Source organism: Euprymna scolopes, chromosome 15 (genome assembly GCF_053919585.1).
Source record: "Euprymna scolopes isolate OS-2025 chromosome 15, ASM5391958v1, whole genome shotgun sequence".
Classification (NCBI taxonomy): domain Eukaryota; kingdom Metazoa; phylum Mollusca; class Cephalopoda; order Sepiida; family Sepiolidae; genus Euprymna; species Euprymna scolopes.
The window spans coordinates 117,310,462-117,332,764 of NC_136496.1; the positions used below are offsets into that span (position 1 = coordinate 117,310,462).

General features: G+C 33.7%; 1 protein-coding gene across 6 annotated transcripts in view; it reads left to right on the forward strand.

Annotated features, from left to right (window-relative positions):
* LOC145294092 (uncharacterized) overlaps positions 1-22,303 on the forward strand; it is a 118,022-nt gene that overhangs the window by 91,439 nt on the left and 4,280 nt on the right. For all 6 annotated transcript variants that reach the window (XM_080141160.1, XM_080141157.1, XM_080141159.1 and 3 more), the window contains 5 exons: positions 3,221-3,465; positions 7,990-8,093; positions 11,648-11,704; positions 19,029-19,139; positions 19,739-19,915. In XM_080141160.1, coding sequence (XP_079997286.1) covers positions 3,249-3,465; positions 7,990-8,093; positions 11,648-11,704; positions 19,029-19,139; positions 19,739-19,915 — 666 coding nt within the window. In that variant the 5' untranslated portion in view covers positions 3,221-3,248. The remainder of the gene's footprint in view (positions 1-3,220; positions 3,466-7,989; positions 8,094-11,647; positions 11,705-19,028; positions 19,140-19,738; positions 19,916-22,303) is intronic.

Consider the following 22,303-nt stretch of genomic DNA (forward strand, 5'->3'; position numbering starts at 1 on the left):
TCTATGCTGTCAGATACTTTGTTTATTATGGTGCAGTCCTGAGTCGAGGGAGAGCGGTAGAGAAAATAATAGTAGCTAATATTGTGTTGCATGTTTAGTCTAAAGCACATGAAGGCTTGATCATCTGTTTCTAGGTTTGTTTCTCTAGTCAAGGGAAGGGTCTTACGAATGTAAACTCCAAGTCCGTGCATATGTCTGTCAGAGTCCTTACGGCAGAGTGGGAGATATCCAGGCATGTTAAAGTGGTTAGAGGGAATGGAGGAGTGCAGGTTAGTCTCACTTAGTGCTAAGATATCCGGGGTATTTGTTAAGAGAAATGCTTCAACATCAGCTAAGTTAGTTCTAAGCCCACGGATATTTGTGAATGAGAGCCTCAAGGGAGGAGGCAAGTTGAATTTGTTTGTCCCTAATCCTGGTTTAAGCTTATTTTTAGATTGTACTGTCGTCATTTTTTTTTTTTTTTTTTTAAGAGTTTCGGTAAGGGGGAGCTAAACAAGAGGTTATGCAGAGCTTCAGACATGCATCACAAGTAGACCATCAGCTGACCTTTCTCCAATTAGGATTGTGGCCTCAGGAAAGCCCACCGGGGATGAATGCAGGGTCTCTTTCCATGCGCGCCATGGCACTACAAACAACCCGATATTAATAATATCGGGTTGTTTGTAGTGCCATGGCTGCTCCATCAACAGTTGAATAATATTATTATTCAACTGTTGATGGAGCAGCCGCTCTAAACGCTACCAAAGAGTTAGGGCACCTGTACTACCAGTCGGGAACAGCAGCCAGGAACTGTCAATCTGGTACCCTCAACCCATTAGAAGGTCAACCCAATCTAATTGCTCAGGCATATCTCATATATATATATATATATATATAATATATATATATATATATATATATATATATATATATATATATATATATATAATATATATATATATATATATATATAATATATATATATAATATATATTATATATATATATAATATATATTATATACATTATATATAGATGTATGTGAAGAGGTAAAATATGGTGAACTCCTTTAAAACGATTAAAAATTTTTTTTTTTTTTTTTTTTTTTTTTTTAATCGGTGAATTTGTTGATGAAGTGTCTGCCTTGTTTTGTTATAGTGTACTAATTATTTCTTAATATCGATAAGGAACTTGAAATTATTTAGTATTTTTATTTTCTTTTAAAATATAAATGCTTGGAAAATATTTAATAGATCTTAACTTTTAATTTTGGCTATTGAAAAGTTATAAAACCCAGCATATGCAAGTACTTCAATTAGATTATATACTTTTACACAATACCAACCCAAATGTTTTTTTTTTTTTTAATTTTAACGTTAACTTTTAAGTTTTATGTTTGGCAAAAGTCTGTTGGTTCGGTTCATATTGTGTAGAAGCACCATATAATCAAATAAAATAAGACCCTGGCTTTGTACTATTCCTCACAATATTCGATTCCATTATTTATCTGCAAAAGTGAAAACTTTGATAAAATTTTATCTGTGTTGGATCTTTAGCGTTTGTTTTTTTTTTTTTTTTTTTTTTTTTTTTTTGTGGATGGGGGGCATTAGTTATCAAGGTTTAGAAGCAACTCTAGGATAAGGGTTAATCAATGTTGAGTAGATGAGGCAACATGATCAGTAATGGTGGAACTTGAGTAGGGCCTGATTATTTAAGAGGACGACTCGGCATAAAACTTACATTAGATTTGAAAATGACCATGTAGTCAGCTGGGAAGCAGCCCCATGATATTGTGTTCCATAGACGGACAGTTCTAAGGAAGAAACTCTGCTCATGGAATTTGTTGACGGTTAAATGCGTATTTGTTGTGAATGGTTTACAGCTGGGAACCATGGATTGGAACTCAGTTGAGCACTTACCATAAAAGTAACCAATTTTTTTTATAGCTGCTATATTTTCAAGAGTCATTCCCTCTTTTCAATTGAATAGCTGCTATTAATCAACACTAAGCATTTTTATTTTTAACCTCAAATTCTATTGTGATTTATTTTTTTGTTTCGCATAATAAGACACAAACGCACGCATAAAACACAAACACACACTTTGAAACTGTTTTCAATTGATGACCTTTTAACTTGAACTTTAGAATCTATTCATCACCAAAAAACTGTCATATTTGATCAACATATTTTTTTGGTTTTTGAGAAACCTGTTGCAATTTATGTACAAATATCGTTTTAAAGTATTAGTAACTCCTGCAATCGGTTGAGTAGTGAGTGATTAAGATATCGAGTAAGTTTTGCTCTGATAATGCTTCAAGCAAGCCTGGAATTCTGTTTTTTTTTTGGGGGGGGGTGATATTTGTCTTTGAAAGTTGTTTGATTTTGTGATAAACCTTTGTCTTCAGTTGCATCCTCAGACCGAAAGAGAAACATACACCGCATATATTATCGAGTAGATGGCCCTGGTAATTCCTATTCATTACTTGAAAACATTAAAACGGAAACTGATAAATAAGAGAATTATAAAACTAATTGATAAGAATTTTTTTTTTTCTTCTTGGAAATCCCAAGACAAGGCATGAAGCCACTTGATGTAAGAAGCTAACAAGAACAAAAGATGATTATTGCAAAGACAGGAGATGCTTATTGACCTTAGTCTAGAAAAAAAAAAAAAAAAAGGCTGTAGGTAGTAGGGAAACAGTGAGCAGGAAGAGTTTTACAACAACAGCCCTATTATTTTTCAGTTTGTCTTTTCTCATCTACCATTTTTTTTTTTTTTTTTTTTTTTTTTTTTAATCTGTAAATTTCGAATATATATAGTTTTTTTTTTTCACCTATTTGGAATCTAGATTTGTAAGCATTTTTCTAATTTTGAAGATTTTTCAATGGAGAAAACGAAATTTTCTTTTTTTTGTGTCTGTATATTAAAATTTAAAAAAATTTTTCTTTTAAATTATTTGTTAGATCATGCTATGCCTTTGATCATAAAAATTAAATTTTCATACATAATTATTCATAAACATGTTCACTACCATTATTATTATTATTATATAGATACATATTACTATTGAAGATTTCTTAGATTGGGGTTTTGTTTAAAACGTGTTTTGGGCTACCAATCTCACTAAATGGAGGATATTGTTTGTATACGGATGTTGAAAAATATCCGCTGTTAAATTCCAAAACTGAATGCAAATAATTTTTATTTATTTATTTATTTTTTTTTTAATTCTTTTTTAGGAACATCCGGGCTCCCCTTCCTGAAACAATGGCGGCCTTCCATTATCATCCCCAAATAGATGCCGAAAGCAATGATGATGACACTCAAGTTTCTGCGATTTCAGTTAGTCGGACCAATTACTGGCAGTATGATCACCAAATTCATCCCAACATGGTTTCTGATGAAACTAAGATTTGGCAGCATCCATGGCCCAAAGTAATTGGCATCACACAGATCATCTCTGGCATCATCACCTCACTTCTTGGTAAGTATAACACCAAAAATTCATAAATTAAAAAGAAAAAAAGTATTTCTTTGCCTCAGTGAAAATTATTCTCAACATCATTGAAGATAAAAACATTGCAACAAAGTGATTCTGCAAAAATTTGACCTAGTGGACAGTGTTTATTTTAGAGGCGGCAAACTTTAAATTGACAACTTTATTTTATTTTTATTTTAATTTGAGTTAAGTAGCAGTTGGGGGTCTATGGGAACTGAATTATCCACACAAGCTGACACGCACACACAAACCTTAAGGCAAACACAATTATCACCCTTTAACTCTGGTAATATCATTCTTAGTCACAAGGGGGCGATACAGCAACCTTCACTTCCAGTTTGTATCATTCGTTGGACCTCAAAACAATGCAGATGTGACAACAAACACTCCCTGGTTTCGGCAACGGCCAAAACGACGTTCAACCTTTCATCGAGGTTTCCTGAGGCCAAAACGCAAGTAACATAATTCATACATCTCTATGAACTCATACAATTTAATTCCTGTATCTATGATGTAAATAAATTTACTTGGTCGTATTTGTGATATAGCATATTTCGTGCTTTCATTATTTGGCATAGGAGACCATGTGACTTTTCTTCAATCTCTTTAACAATAGAGGATGGGATCGCCAACCACAATAAAAGGTGACTTCATCCTCTACAAGTCGGTCTTTAATGGACTGTTAATCCTACCAGAAAAATTTGATAGATTGAATGGACCATCATTATTATTCTGTCCGTCTCAAATTATTTTCCAGATATGAGGAATGCATTCCAAATGGTTATCCAGCCCACACATGGACTGAACAAGGCAACTTAAAAAAAATTGCCTTGTTTTTGTTATGACAGTCACTCTGTATGGATTTGTGGCATGAGACAGATAATTTATGAATTACTGATAAAGTCTGTAAACAATAAAAAGCCAAAAGAATTGTTGAAATGTTTCATGGATTTTGGCAATGCAACTTCATATTTGAATTTTAGATATATCAGCGGACAATGGACAGTTTTTACATTTTCACTCCAAACAAGGCACATTGCCACTTTGATGTAGGGGGCTACTATCAGGGACATAAGCATCAGGGGTACTATGTAGGGAGTTGGGCAGCAAGATATATGTTCACATTACACTTAAACTTCTACATGTCAGTACAGTTGGAAGCAGGGACTCTGAAGGGAGTTCCAAAGTCTCGCAGTTCTGGGGAAGAAACTACTGGAGTAGAATGCTCTCTTACATCAATGGATCTCTGTGTAGGGGTTGGATTTAGCTGTTTTTACATCGAGGGGGCACAAGTGCTTGCAGTTTGTCGGAGCATTCACTGTTAAAGTACTTGTAGAACAGAGGGATGCAACATTTTGTCGATGGGACAGAGGCTGAAGCTTAGATGACAGTTCAGGACCGATCAGTTGGCGACTTTTTTCTCACTGTCCAGGAGTGAGACTAGTAGCAGATGCACCAACCCAAATGTGAGAACAATAGTCCGTGAATGGTGGCCTTATAGAGGTACAGGATAATTTCAGGCATTAGTAGTTTTCTAGCACGGTAGAGAGAGCCTACTTTCTTCGCAGCGGTTCTGGCAATGCTCTCAATGTATCTGTTCCAATTCATGTTCCCTGTGAACGTTAGGCCGAGGAGTTTAAAGGAAGTACTTTCAGATAAAGAGTCTTTGGCCATTGCTATTGGTGGTAGAGAAGGTTTCGTGTAATTAATGAAAGAAACAAGTTTAGTCGTGGCAGTATTGAATGTGACCATCCATTTTTGTCCCCATTCCACTAGAGATTAGAAGTCTTCCTCTAGTGTTTCAGCCATTTCCTTAGATATGTGCTCATTTGTTTTCCTGTCGTGCCTATTATAGAGCGTGGTGGCCTCAGCATATATACCCATCTGAGACAATTTTGTCAGGGAGGTCATTTATGAATATTAGGAATAATGAAGGTCCTAGGATAGATACCTGAGATACTCCCGCATTTATATCATTGTTTTGATGTACGACTATCAAGGACAACCTGCATTTTTCTTTTAAGGATTTAATTATGTTAAGTATTCGTCCAGTAATATCGTATGATTTGATTTTCCTGAGAAGACCTTCATGACATACCTTGTCAAAAGCCTTAGATATATCTAGGGCTTTGTTACAAATTAGGTTTTCAGGTTGGATTTAAACAATTAATGTTCACAAAAATTTTGAATTCAAATTAACATGAAGAATGGATTTGGTGTAATTGTGATACAAGCATGGTTTGAATAAATACAAGATAAGGGGGGAAAAAAGTGACAAGCAAAACTAATTGCGCGGAAGATGAACGGTTATTTGCTAAGGCTAGGGATATACAGACGGAAGTCTACTTGCCATCAACAAACAGTCTTCAGATAGTTGAATATAATCGAATCTTGTGTCTGCATGTTCATATAAAACAAAGAAAATCATTTTCTTTTTACAACCAAAACCTTATTGTATACGATTATAGTGTGTATGTACGGATACATTACACAGATCGTTTTTATTTGTTCATGCCAAACAGTCCAAAGTTGTTAGATTCCAAAATTGGTTACAATGTCAATTTGGTTTTGGTTAGTGCTGCAACAGATTTCTCCTTCCAAATAAAATTGCAACTCTTGTTTGAAACAATTAACAAAGATTTATTGAAGATTACAACAGTGCTTGTTCTCTTCCCTTGAATAACAGACTTGCAAATGAAAAATTTTAGCTGACTAAATCAAAAGTCCAAGGAACACAATCCTTTAAGGCTAAAAGCCCATCTTGGAGAGGCACACAAAAAAAATCAAACTGCTTCTCATCTGCTGGAGTATATATATTTTTTATCGGAAATCCTAAATTCCCAATCTTTTTCTCAGTTACTGAAACTGATTACATCTGCCTCTCCTCTCAGCCCATCCCTATTTGACGACCCGGAAACTGACCACTTGAGATAATGGTCAACCTAATCTGTGAAGACAAAAATCTATTGACCAAAGGTTCCATATCAGGACAACCATTAAATTTGTAAGTTCCTAAATGAATCATAATCGCAGCAAGGAACCTCTTATCTGTACCAACATTTTTTCCCTCAGACTTCATCTCTCAATATGCATTCTTGTTTAAGGAGAGACACTTATTTTTTTTTATTTTTTATTTTTTTTTTAAATTCTGGATGGCCAAATCTGAAATCAAAGATATTTTCAGTTTTTTGTGTCCCCTCTTTTTCTCTTAGCCAAGTATTTTTCACCTGCAGCAAATCTGTTATTAGAATGGATGGAAAACATGCAACCTTTTTTTTTTTTTTTTTTTTTTTTCACCCCAAACAAGGCACAGCGCCACTTTGAAATAGGGGGCTACTATCGGGGACATTATGAAGGGAGATGAGAAGCAAGATGCCTATTATTCACATAAAGCTTGAACTTCTGTATGTCAGTACCGTTGGGGAAGTAGAAACCCGGAAGGGAATTCTAGAGTCTAGTAGTTCTGAGGAAGAAACTATTAGAATAGAAGGGGTGGGATTTAGCTGCTTTTCGTGTTTGTTGGAGGTATTTACGTTGGAGTACAAATGCTTGTAGTTCGTCAGGGAATTCACCATTAAAATACTTGTAGAACAGGCAGAGGGATGTTTACTGAAGGCTTTATGATTCTGTACTCCTTAATCGTGTTTTATAGCGGGGGGTTGGGGTCAGAACTGATGATACATAATGTACACAGCGACAATGATGAGACAATTATTTAGAGTTCACGTTTTCAATTTGTGGTTGCCCTTCAGTAGTGGAATTGCAATTTTCTATCCATCTTGTGTGAATTTGCTGTATGTATGCATAGACCGCTATGAATTTGAGATGCCGTGCAGACCAAGGTAAAAAGTGAGCTCAACCGACCAGCATTAATGTTCTATTTTTCAATGCTCAATTCAGGGAGGGTAGTGTTATATCTGTTCTGTTGTCATAAGAACATCTACCCAGTCATTACCTTCTCCTTTGGGATGGAGAGGTAGTATAAGTTCATTCATTATCGATACCATCCTTTGTTAGAAATAATCTTGACACAGACTTTAAGACAATTTGCTTAAAACCACTTATGCAAATTAACTGTTGAGAATAAAAGACCAAGAAAAGCGAACTCTTCTCAGAAGAGCAGAAACCAATTCGCTGGACGGAATGAAACTATTTTACTCAAAAAAAAAAAAAACCCAAAACTACTGAACTTTCTTTAACAAAAAAGAACACTCTCCAGAACAAATGTTTTTGGAAAGAACCTAATTGACGACTATTTACCTTCATTGTAATTGAAAATATATTTAAAACATATTTTTTAAATTGCAATAACTTGTTGGGTTTAATTAAACCGCCAAAAAAAAAAAATACCAGTTTGTTCTGATAAAAAAAAAAATTGTTTCTTTTTCAGCGTTAGAAATTCAAAGAAATTTCCAACACTTTCCAGGTTAGCAAAAATGTGATTGAAGGAAGTATATATTTGTTAGCAAGTTAAATTATTTTACGGATGTATTTTTTATTTTTCTTAAGGTATAACTGAAATTGTCATTATTCCTCTCCAAGAAAATGGAGACGGACAGATTTATATTGGAAAGAAGAATTGCTATGGTATTGGCGTCTTAGCTGGATTGTTGGTAAGTTTTTTTTTTTTTTTTTTCTCTGATAGAAAACTGGTCTTTTATTTTAACTCGTCTTGAATTCTTTTTCAATGCTATTATTCGTATTTACACCCTTTTCAGACACAGTCTGCTATAAGTCTATATTAGATTGGCAACTTTTAAATGTACATTTTTTTAAAAGTAAAATAAGAACCAAAAACTAATCAATGGCATCTCTTTGATCTGAAAATTAATAAACTGAAATAACTTTAACCAAAATAAATCAAATATAACAAATAAATTAAAAAAAACAAACAATATATTAAAAAATATATATTTTTTTTAAAACAGCAGGAACTTAGTTGCCAACCCAATATTTTTTCTTTTGTTTGTAACTTTAAAACTTTGCATTTTTTCTATTTCATGTGTCATTTGAAAGTGAGAATTGTATACTTTAAGATTTGTCTCCAGGAAATGAATCCAATGCATGATGCAAAAGTATTAAAGTATGGCGAGTGTTAGGCGCTTAGACTTTGAGTAAACCCTGCAGATTTTGATTACTATCTCATTTAGAGGTTTTATCTACATAAACCACTTGGGTCTCCTGATATGTAACAAGTTGGCATTAGAAAGGGCACTCAACTCTCACTATAAATCTTCTGGGTGTTTTCTTTTCAGGTTTACACCCTTTTCATACAGTGTCTGCCATACATAACTATATATATATATATATATATATATATATATATATATATACTAGACTACCCGTGACCCGTTGGGTCAGTATGTTATATTATCTATGGAATTCATGTATAAGCGTGACACTTGTGACGTAAAGAAAATAGTTTTTTTTTTTTTTGTTTTGTTTTTTTGACATAACAAACATTTATATGAAAGTATATTAAAATGAAAAATCACGGATGGATCACTCAAACATGTAAAAAAAAAAATCCTTCCTATTCGTGTAAAATTACCTATTTTTCCGAATAATCGCTCAAAAACGAATCTAATGCCAAAAGTCATTTAGCAGCAAAAACGCACATGAACCTACTGATGAGAAATATAAGAATGAAAATTCCATATTGGAATCCTTCAACTAAGTTATAGAAACGTAAAATCTAAAAAAAAAAAAAATTAATAAAACCTGAAGCAAAAAAATATCTAAATAAAATTAATATTGAAACAGATTAGTAAATGTGTCAACAAATTCACTGTTCTCACACGACTATTTTCTATCTAGAAATGTAAACAAAAAATAAAAAAGGAAGGAAAAGGGATGGATAGAGTAGTAGTAGTAGTAGTCTTGGCTTTACTACAATTGTTCTTATGTTTGTCAAAAGGTTAAAGTTGTAAGAAAATATCATAAGGAACTATATATTTCTTTTTGTTTATAACTTTAAGACTTTTCTATTTCGTGTGTCATTTGAAAACAGAAACCGTGTCTACTTTAATAGCATTGCTGAACGTCAGAAGCAAATCCAAGTGCCAATGGAACTGTACACCGAAGTATGCTGCTCAATCTTTGAAAGTTTACAAAATGACACTCCGTTCCAGTGCATTAATAACTGCTTTAATAAACATTTTATGATGCAAATAATTTAAGTGTTTGCTTTGTTAGTTTCTATATTGCAGTTGCATCTTTCTTGCATATTAAACTGTCTAGAGATTATATGCAAAAGAGGTGTTGTCAAATATTTTTTGTAAACTTCATAGATATGTGTTATCGAATGAAATAATTTGTATTATGTATAGCTAGTAAGCATGAAAGCTACTAAGTTCCAATTTCTTTATTTCAGATTACTTAGTATTTTTATTTTTTTATTTCAGTAATTATAGCAATTTGCAGTGTATAGAGATTATAAGAACTGGAATTTAGTATTATCGCTCGTAAAAAGAAACTAACAATGATAAGAACTATATAATCTAAGAAAGTAGCAAAGGAAAGTCTTTGCTTCAAATTTCTTAGGATTTGAAGAAATCATCAGACAATCAAGAGAATGTTATATTTGAATTCAACCAAGGGAAAAGTTTCAGGATATTAAATAAAGCAAAATATATCGCATATCTAAAGAGAATTAATAAGAAACTCAAATGCATCCAGTGCGTTCATATGTGAGGCAGCTGGAGTTCCTATGGGATCAAGTGAAACAAGGTGAAAACTTTAAGAAAGTTTGCTGATGTAAAAATCTAATAAAGAAACTCAGGGTTTGTATTACTGTACACATAGATTCGAAAACGTTGTCAAAAAAACAAATATATAACAAATAAATGTTATCAAAGACAAGATAAGTTACTTTTTACTTAACTGGATATGTTTTCAATGTTTTTATTTAATGTAACATGTTTATTCAGCTCGAAAAACATACTGTGTTTACCGATGTATTGGAAAATTCAAAATGGCGTCCGACTCTCTCTTTAACACGGTAAGTTTGGGAAAATGTGCTATAAATATAAAACTAGACAAAATACTGTTAGAAACTCGCTCAATATATATTACCGTGACATAGGTTGACATATATTCAGTGTTTTTTTCAATAGTATTTTGTCTAGTTTATTATTTATAACACCTTTTCCAGAACTTACCGTGTTAAAGAGTCGGGTGCCATTTCGAATTTTCCAATACATCGGTAAACAATGTATGTTTTTCGAGCTGAATAAACATGTTACATTGAATAAAAACACGAAAAATATATCCAGTTTAGTAGAAACGTAACTTATCTTGCTTTTGATAACATTTATTTGTTATATATTTGTTTTTTGACAACTTTTTCGAATCTGTGTACAGTAATACAAACCTGAAACCCATTTTAATAAAAAAAAAAAAAGAGGGGAAAAAGATTGCAGTGAGTAAAAATATACAAGTGCAATTTTGTTATCTTTGTGAAACTAAGTGACATATTTATAGAGGCTGTTGCAAAGAAGGTGGACTTCCTCTACCATGCTAGAAAATTACATCTGAGAGTATCTTATATCGCTACAAAGCCACCATTTGCCCACGAATGGAGTATTGTTGCAACATCAGGGTTGGTGCATCCACCATTAGTCTCTTCCTTCTTAGACAAGAAAGAGTTTCCGATCTAATAAATCCTGCACTGTCAACTAAGCTCCAACTCCTGACCCATCATCCCAATGTTGCATCTCTGTACATGTTTTAATGAAATGTGCTCTGATCGACTCCTTGCACTTGTATCCACTCGATGTACATACCTTTGACAAACCCCATTTTAGCAACAAAACCCCACATTACATTTTAGCAACAAAATTCACTGTAGAATTATCTAGATGTTGGAAATCCTTCTACTCTAATAGCTTCTTCCTTTGGATTGCTATACTTTGGAATTTTCTCTGTTACCTGCTTCTGTGACTGTACTGACATGCAGAAGTTTAAGTCTACTGTAAGCTGACATCTCGCTCATCTCTTTGCATTTTTTCCTGTAAACATGGTCCCAAATAGTAGGCCTTTACATTTAAGTGGGAATATTGTAATTTGATGTGTTTATCTTGTTTCATATCCAACTGTGCTTTCTACAAATTGCATTGTCTCTACCTTTTAAAAAAAATTGTAACTTTTTACACTGTTTACATTTCAGTTAGTGATTACAGGAAGTACAGCAATCCGAGCTTCCTTCAGCCAACGATTAACTACAGTGAGTTTCTTTCAACTGTTTTTATTTTTATTTTTATTTTTTTACGTTTGTTTCATCAAGTTTCTAAAATTTTGAATTGGAAAACAATTTGAAACTTGGCAGACATAAACAGACTTAAAGTACTGTAGTAAACCTGCACAAATGTTTATATGTTAAAAGTCATTCATTTTAACTATTTATCTATTTGACGATAACTCAAACAGTAAGGCGGAAGCATTACATATTTTCGTTTTGATTTTAGCTAATGCCACCCAAGACAATTTTCTTTCTTTTTTTTTTTCTAACTTTGAAAATCATTAGTACATATCAAGTAGAATCTAATAATCAATAGGGAATTGGTTCTGTAATAATAAATAGGAAATCTGCAAATTAAAATATCATTTCAGTACATTTTACAACTGCACAACTCCAGCTGGCCTGCTAGTTCAAGAAAATTTTTTAAAGTCAAAAATTACTTGCAACAGGCAATATCAATATAGGAAAAATAGACAACTATTCTTAACATGGAGGATGACGGTAATGCCATGTTTTGAATTGTCTCCCGATCTTTGCTTTGGCATGTTCTGGCTGCTTCTGTAACCTGTCAAAAGATGCTGACGCAAACTTGCTGGAGATTGGGTCATGAACTGGACAAAGCAGGGAAGGGCAGAGCGGTAGCTCTAGATATACTAAGGCTTTTGACAGGGCATGAGGGTCTCCTCAGGAAAATTAGATCATACAGTATCACTGGTAGAATACTTAACATAATTAAATCCTTCTTAGATAAGAGAAAAATCCAGGTTGTCCTCGATGGTTGTACATCAAAACAATATGATATAAATGCAGGAGTTCCCCAAGGGTCTATACAGACCTCTATTATTCCTAATATTCATAAATGACCTCCCCGACAAAATTGCCTCTGAGATGGGTATATATGCTGATGACACCACACTATAACTAGCAATACACATGAAAAAATTGAAATAGCTTAAAATATTTCAATATTGATATACATAAAGAGCTTGATGAGCTAAGAATCTTTTTAATTTTTAAAATCTGATTAAAATTAAGGAAGTTATGACTATTTTTGTGCCTCACATGTTTGGATATTTTCCCCTCTTTAAGACCATATGCGTTTTACACTACTTTTTCAGTAAAAATGTCATATCTTTGTTAAAACACAAGACTAAGCAATGAAATTTACCGTATAAGTGTATTTTTGTACAAGGAATCAGAATATGCGACTGAAAATCTCCCAAAGTTCATGGTTTCCCACTAATCTGCAGTAAATGTGCATAAATATGCTGCAATTCCTTAAAAATGCCATGTATCCATAGACATAAAAGAAGTTGGAGAACTCTTAGTTGAATTGCAATGTTCTTTATGTACAAAAAACTTAAATCTAATTATAGGACCATTTAACAATGAATATATTGCAATATTTCGTTGGTATTATTATAGATTAACACCTGTTTTACCCCACCCAACCCTTCTGACCACCCTTCCAAAATGTGATTCTACCTTTTTAGGCAATTATGTATGAAATGCCATGAAAAACTTTAATGAAGGATAAACAAATTATTTTAGAATTTAAAGTAAAATAATTTCACATTACAGTTCATTCTAGCGTTTTAGGGCAGTGAACTGGGCTTTTTTTAATGGGAGATAAATCCTGTTTGCTTTTTGTTTTATTTTTTTAAGACGATTATGTGTAGTTTTAAGAGGGTTTCTATGCAATGAGAATATGGGGAGGGTTTCCATTCGGACTTTGAATTAATTGTAGGGCTAAGGAAAATTATGTGTGAACATACTGAAAACTTGACAAAAACAACAAAAACAATATTAGAGGGGGGGGGCGGTTAGTTTCACAAAAAATTTAATGTAAAATAATTCACCATTTCCAGGCCATTCTAGCATTTTAGGACAGTTAACCAATTTTTTATGTGCATTTTTCTTTAAGGAAGGATCTATTTTTTGTTTGTTTGTTTGTTTTAGATGCTTGTATGTGGCTTACAGAGGTATTTGGGGGGGGGGGGGCTTGCTACTCGAACTTAGTGTTATTGTTAGGGTTAAAGTGTTTTAGAAAGTTATATATATGTGTATTCTGTAGGTAAATAAGTCAGCAAATGTTATATTGAGTTTTAATTTAATAAGAAACTGCGTTACGAAATTTCAAAGAAAATTCCATAAATTTGTTGATTTCTATTTTCGAGGTTGAACGTGTTTATTCCATAGACCGTTTATACTATGCTGGAGCAGGTGGTAAAAATATGTTTCGCTTAATAAGTAGAAAAAAAAATAACGGGGTTTGTATTACTGTACACATAGATTCGAAAAAGTTATCAAAAAGCAAATACATAACAAATGTTATCAAAGGCAAGATAAGTTACTTTTCTACCTAACTGGATATGTTTTTAGTGTTTTTATTTAATGCAACATGTTCATTCAGCTCGAAAAACATACAGTGCTTATTAATGTATTGGAAAGTTAAAAATGGCGGCCGACTATCTCTTTCACACGATAAGTTTGAGAGAATGAGTTAAAATTAAAAAAACTAGACAAAATACTGTTAAAAACCCGCCAAATATATATCCGCCTATGTCACGGTAACATATTGAGCAAGTTTCTAACAGTATTTTGTCTGTTTTTTTATTTATAACTCATTTTCCCAAACTTACCGCCTCAAAGAGTCGGACGCCATTTTTAAATTTTCGAATACATCGGTAAACACTGTTTTTCGAGCTGAATAAATATATTACATTAAATATAAACACTAAAAACATATCCAGTTAGGTAGAAAAGTAACTTATCTTGCCTTTGATAACATTTGTTATATATTTGTTTTCTGACAACTTTTTCAAATCTGTGTATAGTAATACAAACAAGATTTTCATACATCTTTTGATTTTGAAAAAACATTTGTGGCTGTTCGCAGTGAAACATTGTTTTAATTCGCTGTTCAAAACTAATGCAATGAATAAAAGTGCATGCAAGTATATTTCGTTTTTTTTTTTTTTTTTTTTTTTTTTTTAACCATGTTTTTAAATTTGATCAGAAATGTGAGAAATTATAATGGATTCATAATGCCGAATTGGTTGGGATTGTTATCATACATTCTGAAAACCAAATAGTTCTAAACTAATGTTATTCTGATAACAAAATAGTTCTAATTAAACGTATCAGAACCTTTATATTCATATTTTCATGTTTTTCTTAATTCATTCGTGAATAAAAATTAAAGAACGCGTGTTGTTTATATTGTGCTATGACTAATACTACAGCTGCTACTAATACTAACTTAATTTGACCAAACTCTAGAAATAGAAACATTTTTTTTTTTTTATTTGGGTAGGTCCTTTTAAATTATTATCAATTACTGTGGTCCTACTCAACATAAAATAATACTCTTAATTGATAAAGATAGTAAAAAGAATGATTTACTTACTAGTGGGTGTCCGATGAAATTTTTTTTCAAAATGTTCGATACTCGTCATATTAAAGTCTTATTTTTAACACGACAAAAAAGAAATGGTCAAAAATATTTTGGACACTTGACAGTATTAAGATTAACACCTCTTCTGATTGGTTCCCAAATTTCATGACTAAATTCTTCATACAATCATGGTACAGGCCTTTAGAAAACAGGGAGGGTCATTACAAAACCTTACCGAAAACACCATTTTATGATGTTCACATTTTTATCACTTTATTTGCTTAAAATTCTTGAAATATATAATGTACATTCATATTTATTAATTCATTTGAAAGTATATTCATTTCTGAACAAAACAGTAATTTGAAGACTTGAAGTGCTTTGGTTTAAGAAATATGGCTATTTTAGTAGAACTACCTTGAAATCTGTGATTATCCAAAGCGTTTTTTTCGTCCGTGTGTATTACTACTATAACAGGCACGGCAGGAAAACAAATGAACACATATATAAAGAAATGGCAGTAACACTGGAGGATGACCTCCAATCTGTAGTGGAATGGGGACAAAAATGGATGGTCACGTTCAATGCCGCCAAGACTAAACTAGTTTCCTTCGATAATTACAAGAAACCTTCTCTACCACCAATAGCAATGGCCAACAACTCTTTATCTGAAAGTACATCTTTCAAACTCCTTGGCCTAACGTTCACAGGAAACATGAGTTGGAACAATTACATTGAAAGCATTGCCAGGGCCGCTGCAAAGAAGGTAGGCTCTCTACCGTGCTAGAAAACTAACACCCGAAGGTATCCTGTACCTCTATAAGGCCACCATTCGCCCATGTATGGAGTATTGCTGTCATGTTTGGGTTGGTGCATCTGCTACTAATCTCTCGCTCCTAGACAAGGTTCAAAAGAGTCGCCAATCTGATAGGCCCTGAACTGTCATCTAAGCTTCAGCCTCTGTCCCATCGACGAAATGTTGCATCCCTCTGCCTGTTCTACAAGTATTTTAATGGTGAATGCTCTGACGAACTGCAAGCACTTGTGCCCCCACGATGTAAACACCCTCGACAAACCCGACAGGCAGCTAAATCCCACCCCCACACCGTAGAGATCCCTAGATGTAAAAGATCATTCTACTCCAGTAGTTTCTTCCCCAGAACCGCTAGACTTTGGAATTCCATTCCAGGTCCCTGCTTCCCCAACTGTACTGACGTGCAGAAGGTCAAGTGTAATGTGAACCGACATCTTGCTGCCCAAATCCCTACATAGTACCCCAGTAGTTGTTGCCCCTGATAGTAGCCCCCTACACCAAAGTGGCAATGTGCCTTGTTTGGGGTAAAATGTAATTAAAAAAAAAAAATAAAAATAAAAAAAAAATGTACCAAAATTAAAATATGTATTGCATAAAGTTGAATTATGTGTTTGTGGCATGCCCTTCCCCCACCAAAAAAAAAAAAACGATATCCTATTCATTGTTTATTGTGAAAAATATTAAATTTGGCCTTTTCACATTTTAAAATTTTTTTACATCTATTTTTGAAAAAGATTTGGCGCTTAGTTAGAATTACACTTGATTTAAAAAAATAAATAAAAAAAGTACTTAAAATTTTTGATGTACATACTCATCACTGAACGAAAAGTCATATTCCAAAAATTACCTAAGTTGATCAGGTTTTTTTTTTTTTTTTTTTCTAGATTTAATTATTTTGAATACAAAGTCTCTGTAGTGGGATTAGATTCTTGAATTTTGAAACTGACGGTACCGATATCTGGATCTCCTAGGGATCTGTATAGATTGTTATTTATGTATATTATCACATGAATATAATAACAATCTATATATATTGTTTCTTGGTTCAAACTACAAGCCCTTGTACCCCCTCGACGAAAATATCCATGACAAACCTGACAAGCAGCGAAGTCCCACCGCTACATAGTTGAGATCCCTAGATGTAAGAAAGCCTGTTACTCTAATCGCTTCTTCCCCAGAACTGCAAGACTTTGGAATTCTCTTCTGGTTTCCTGCTTCCCAACTGTACTGACATGTGTAATATGAACAGACATCTTGCTGCTAAACTCCCTACATAGTACCCCTGCAACTTGGGTCTCTGATAGTAGCCCCCTACATCAAAGTGGCAACGTGCCTTGTTTGGGGTGAAAATATAAAACAAAAATAAAATGGTTCCATTGGAAATTCCGTACAGATTCCAAAGTTCGACAAGGTACACCTGAAGAAGGTCGGAAGCCAAATGCATTTGATGCGTATTTTATTCAAATTAAAACAACGTTTCTATATGAACTCTCATTTTTTTGACGTAATTATATAATATTTATTCATCTTCACCCCAAACAAGGCATATTGCCTCTTGGAAAGTAAGAGGCTGCTATTTAGGATCCTGTCTAACAGGGAACTGTGAGGAGTTAAGCAGCAAGATCTTTGTTCACATTATGTTTAAACTTTTGCATGTTAGTACAGTCAGGGAAGCAGGAAACAGCAAGGGAATTCCAAAGTCTAACAGTCCGAGTGAGAAAACTATTATTAGAAGGCTTTCCAGCAAATAGAAACCTCAGCAATAAAGGGGTTGGATTTTGCTGCTGGTCGGGTTAGTCATGGGTATGTACATCGAGGGGGGGGGGGACACAAGTGCTGTACCAGCTGTCCCTACCTGCATAACCCAGGATTCTTTTTATTTTCATTTTGTCTTTCCAAATTTTTGAGATGAGGATAATTTAGATCATTCAGACTATCGAGCTCCTGTTAAACTTGTGAATCCTTCACTGAATTCTGAACTGAACCTTTACTTAATCCACAGGCAAAGACTGTTCTAATTTCATCAGCTTTATTATATTAGTATCGTCTGTGCTGAGGATTAGCATTCAACCTCCAGAACAAAAACAATCTAATTCTGTAGCATGCCCACCCCACTTTTTGATTCTAAATAATTTAGAAATATTTGTTTTGTTTAATACATTTTTTTACTTTTAACTAGCATGTAAATACAAAACCTTAAACTTTCACAAACACTCGTCTAGCTGAAAACACTACCAATAATTCCCCCCACTCTTTATCTGTGCCTAAACCTAAACGTAGATTCCATGAACAAAGCTTCTTAGAACTGCATGCCTGTGGAACTGTTTCCAGCTGACTACAATCTGATTGTCTTCAAGTCCAACATAAACAAGTTTTTGATGAGCCGTTCCACTTAAGTTAACAAATTTACCAAATTTCCATTACTAACGATTACTATATTGTCCAATTGACTACTGTACACTCTTAACCCTTATCCTCGAGTGGTCTCTGGGCCTTGATAAGTGGTGATGCCTATTTAAAAAAAAAAATCTTAAATATTTTGTATTGATAAAAACAATTATACATTTGTATTTGAATTCTTTAAACAATGTTTTGGCTGATGTAACCTCAAAACTTTTTTAGGGATGTTTTATTGAATTCAGGAATCTGTTGAACAAAAAAAAAAATTTGAGCAAAATTTAAAATTAATCCAAAGTTAAATTGTTCTTGTTCCATCAGCTATGACCAAGTAGAAGTTTTAAGCAATTCTTAATTATATTTTTAGTATTTGCTTTAGGATAGAACTGATTTTTACTTAGCACTTTATTTTTGTTGTTGAATCCTCGCTACAAATGATACTAGCAATATAACTGAGAATTACTTATTTCTATCTGATCATGGCTGATAGAATGAGATCAATCCATACCTGTGAAATAAAATTTGAACAAGGCACACTTGGAGAAGGTCAGAAGATCGGTCAAAATGTGAGAATAATATTCGAGATAAGAAGAGGATTTCAAATTATCCAAATAATTAGTCCTCAAAAAAAAAAAAAAAAATGTTCACCTATTGAAATGCCAAGTTAATTAATTTTTTTTTTCTTTTCATTAAATTTTTAGGTTTCACGATTTTTAAATTTAACTTTTTTCACACTCACCCTATATACTGCTTTCACAATTTTCCTCATCATTGGTTACACCAAAGGTTGGACAAAAAAGACCAGTTATGAGGTGAGTTTTTAACCTTTTTTTTCTTTTTCTTTTTTTCTATTTCTCCATCTTTTGCGTTTTCTTTTCTTGCTCACTAGTTATAAAGTGACTGTTTAACCTTTTTCCTTTTTTTCTCGTCTGTCTTCCCTCTCGTCATCTGTCTTCCCTCTCGTCATCTGTCTTCCCTCTCGTCATCTGTCTTCCCTCTCGCCATCTGTCTTCCCTCTCGCCATCTGTCTTCCCTCTCGCCATCTGTCTTCCCTCTCGCCATCTGTCTTCCCTCTCGCCATCTGTCTTCCCTCTCGTCATCTGTCTTCCCTCTCGTCATCTGTCTTCCCTCTCGTCATCTGTCTTCCCTCTCGTCATCTGTCTTCTTTGAATGCCTGAAAAGGAGTGACTCTCAAAGTAATAAATTTCTCTGACTCTAATCGACTCAACAGCTCTGCTAGTACTATAGGGAAGATATTAACCCACATGTTTTCACCTGCTATGGGCAAAATAACAACTTGTGTTGAACTAATTGTACACATTTAATCATAAAAAAAACACGAGGTGTTATGCCATAAAACAAAATAAATCTTGTTTTTTGAGTCTTTCTAATATTTTTTTTTAACTTTCAGAAAAACAGTTCCATGTTTGGTGTTCATATATTCCTGACGCTTAGTTGTATTCTTGGTTTCCTCTTTACATTGGCGGCATTCCTGCAATATTTTAACCAGATTTTCTTTGGCGAACTGCAGCTCTTTAAACGTTGGATGCACATGTGCTGCCCAAATTTAATGCATCGTTTTGACAAGGTATTTCCATTTGTCATTCTTATTTCCTTACATTTTGCTTCCCCCCACCCCTCAAATTTTCGAGGTATACTTCCTTTTCAAGTGGAAGAAAAGGAAAACTGTGCAATCACTCAGATTTTCATGTTTACACTGAAAGTTATGCAGTAAGACAGATTCATACTTGCTGAAATATTTTGGAAATATGCGTCAGATTTAGTCTTATTTATTAAAAATTATTACAGTTTTCATTGTTTCACTGGTAATTGTTCACTTATGTGTTTAACATCATGTATATCTGTATATGCATTCTTTATTGTTTAATAACAGGGTCTAAATGAGATAACTCCAATATTTGTCAATAGTTAAGTAGAATTATTTTTGGACCTAGTAATTTACTCTCATTCGTCTGTTAGTTTGCACTTTTCTCAATAACCATGTTTTGAATATTTTTTAAATTTTGCACAACCGTTAGTCATGGTGAAAGTAAATTTCCGTCAAAATGGATTTTCCGGGATAACTCTGGTTGCTCCCCCTAGGAGGCATAAGGGTAAAGTTGCCCCTAAATCCTCTGTCCATTCATTTTGCACTTTTCTCAATAATCCTGCCTTGGATTTTTTAAAAAATTTGCACAAACATTAGTCATGGTGAAAGTAAATTTTTCACTCATGGAGAGGACCCTGCATGCTTGGCTTTTTTTAATTTTTTACTTTTTAATTGTTATAACTTATTTATATATATTATTACTTAATTGTTTGTCAAGGATGTAATGGTAGTTGATTATATTATATCATGGGTTTATTTGGGTATGTTATCTATTATATATATATATATATATATATATATATATATATAAAATGTTATAACATATTATCTTCTGTTGAACGGTCTTGGTATTGCATGTTAGCGTCCTGTACAGATGTTAAATGTAATTTTGTGTCAACTGATATTTCAGCATCCATGCACACCAAATATTAGTCGTGTATGATAAATATGGTTTGTTATTCTAAGTCCACTCTGTTGTTTATTTTGGGGTTGATCTCTTTATTATCAGTGATTCTGTAATTCTCAGATTACCTATGTCTTTCTGTATTTTTTACAAGGTGGTCACCACTTATCAAGGCCCGGAAGCCACTCAGGGATAAAGGTTATTGTGTGTACAGTATGTTAGTGTCGAAATTTGATAAAGTGTCTGCTCAAGGGAATGGTCCATCAGGAATTTGTTTATGTTGGACTTGAAAACATCCAGGTTGTAGTCAGGTGGGAAACAGGCAAACGGAACAGTTCCACAGGGGTGCATTTCTAAGAAAGAATCTTTGTTCATGGAATCTACGTTTTGGTTTTGGCACAAATAAAGAGTGGGGAAAATCTTTTACAGTGGTTTCAGCTAGACGGGTGTTTTTTGTGAAAGATCGGCAAGGGAGGGGGGCAGGGATTGGAGCTCAGACAAGAACCTGCCATGGAAGTAACGATAAAACAGGCAGGCTCGTAACGTCTCTTGTGGGAGAGAGGTTGCAGGGAAGAGAAAAGGTCATCCCCCACGAAGCCTATTTTGTACTCTGTCAAAGCAGGATAGTGTTTTTAGCAGCTCCTGCCCAGATGTGGCAACAGTACTCCATCCTAGAATGTACTTTGCTTTTATATAGATAAAGAATTGCGTCAGCAGTGAGATATCTTCTGGAGCGGTAAAAGGATCCCACCATTTGTATTTCTTTGGTGGGGTTGTGATTGTATTTTTGGAATGAAGATGTCTTTTATGCATATGCAATGGCCTAACTGTGCTACCAATGTAGAACTCCTTGCATATCACATTGAATATGTGCTATTGATGGGACAATTTGGTGAGTGTAGGGGTTGTTGATTGGTTTTCAAGTTCTGGATAAGTGTCTCCGTGTTGGTCTGGAGTGTGTGACTTGGATATCTAATTTTTCTCTGCAGATGGTTTTATGGATGGCTAATGTTATTTTATCGTTAAAGTGTGGTAGTTTTAGGAAACAGGTGCATTTGGAGGGTCTCCGTTCTACCTGAGTATTTGTTGAAAATATCTAATGGAGCGATCTTATTTATTGCACCACTATTTGCTATGAATATGGTTAGCCTCATTCCTGGACAATTTATTTTGGCTTTGGTGAGGAGAGCTGATTTGTAATTTATGAAGATGTACCTGTAAGCACTTTTTTTTTAATACAAGCTCGAGTGTATGTGTCTTGTTTTGATAGCTTTTGTAGTTTTGTTTATATTTGAAGTGTATGTTACGTATATAGTCTGTATATGTTAGTAGCAGAATGTATGTATGTAGTAAGGGTTTAAGCAGTTATGAAAAGAATTAGATTTTATGACATGCTTCACACGATTGGTCTTATTTGTTGTTGAGTTGTTCTTGTGTGTCTTTATAAGATGGTAAAATGTGAG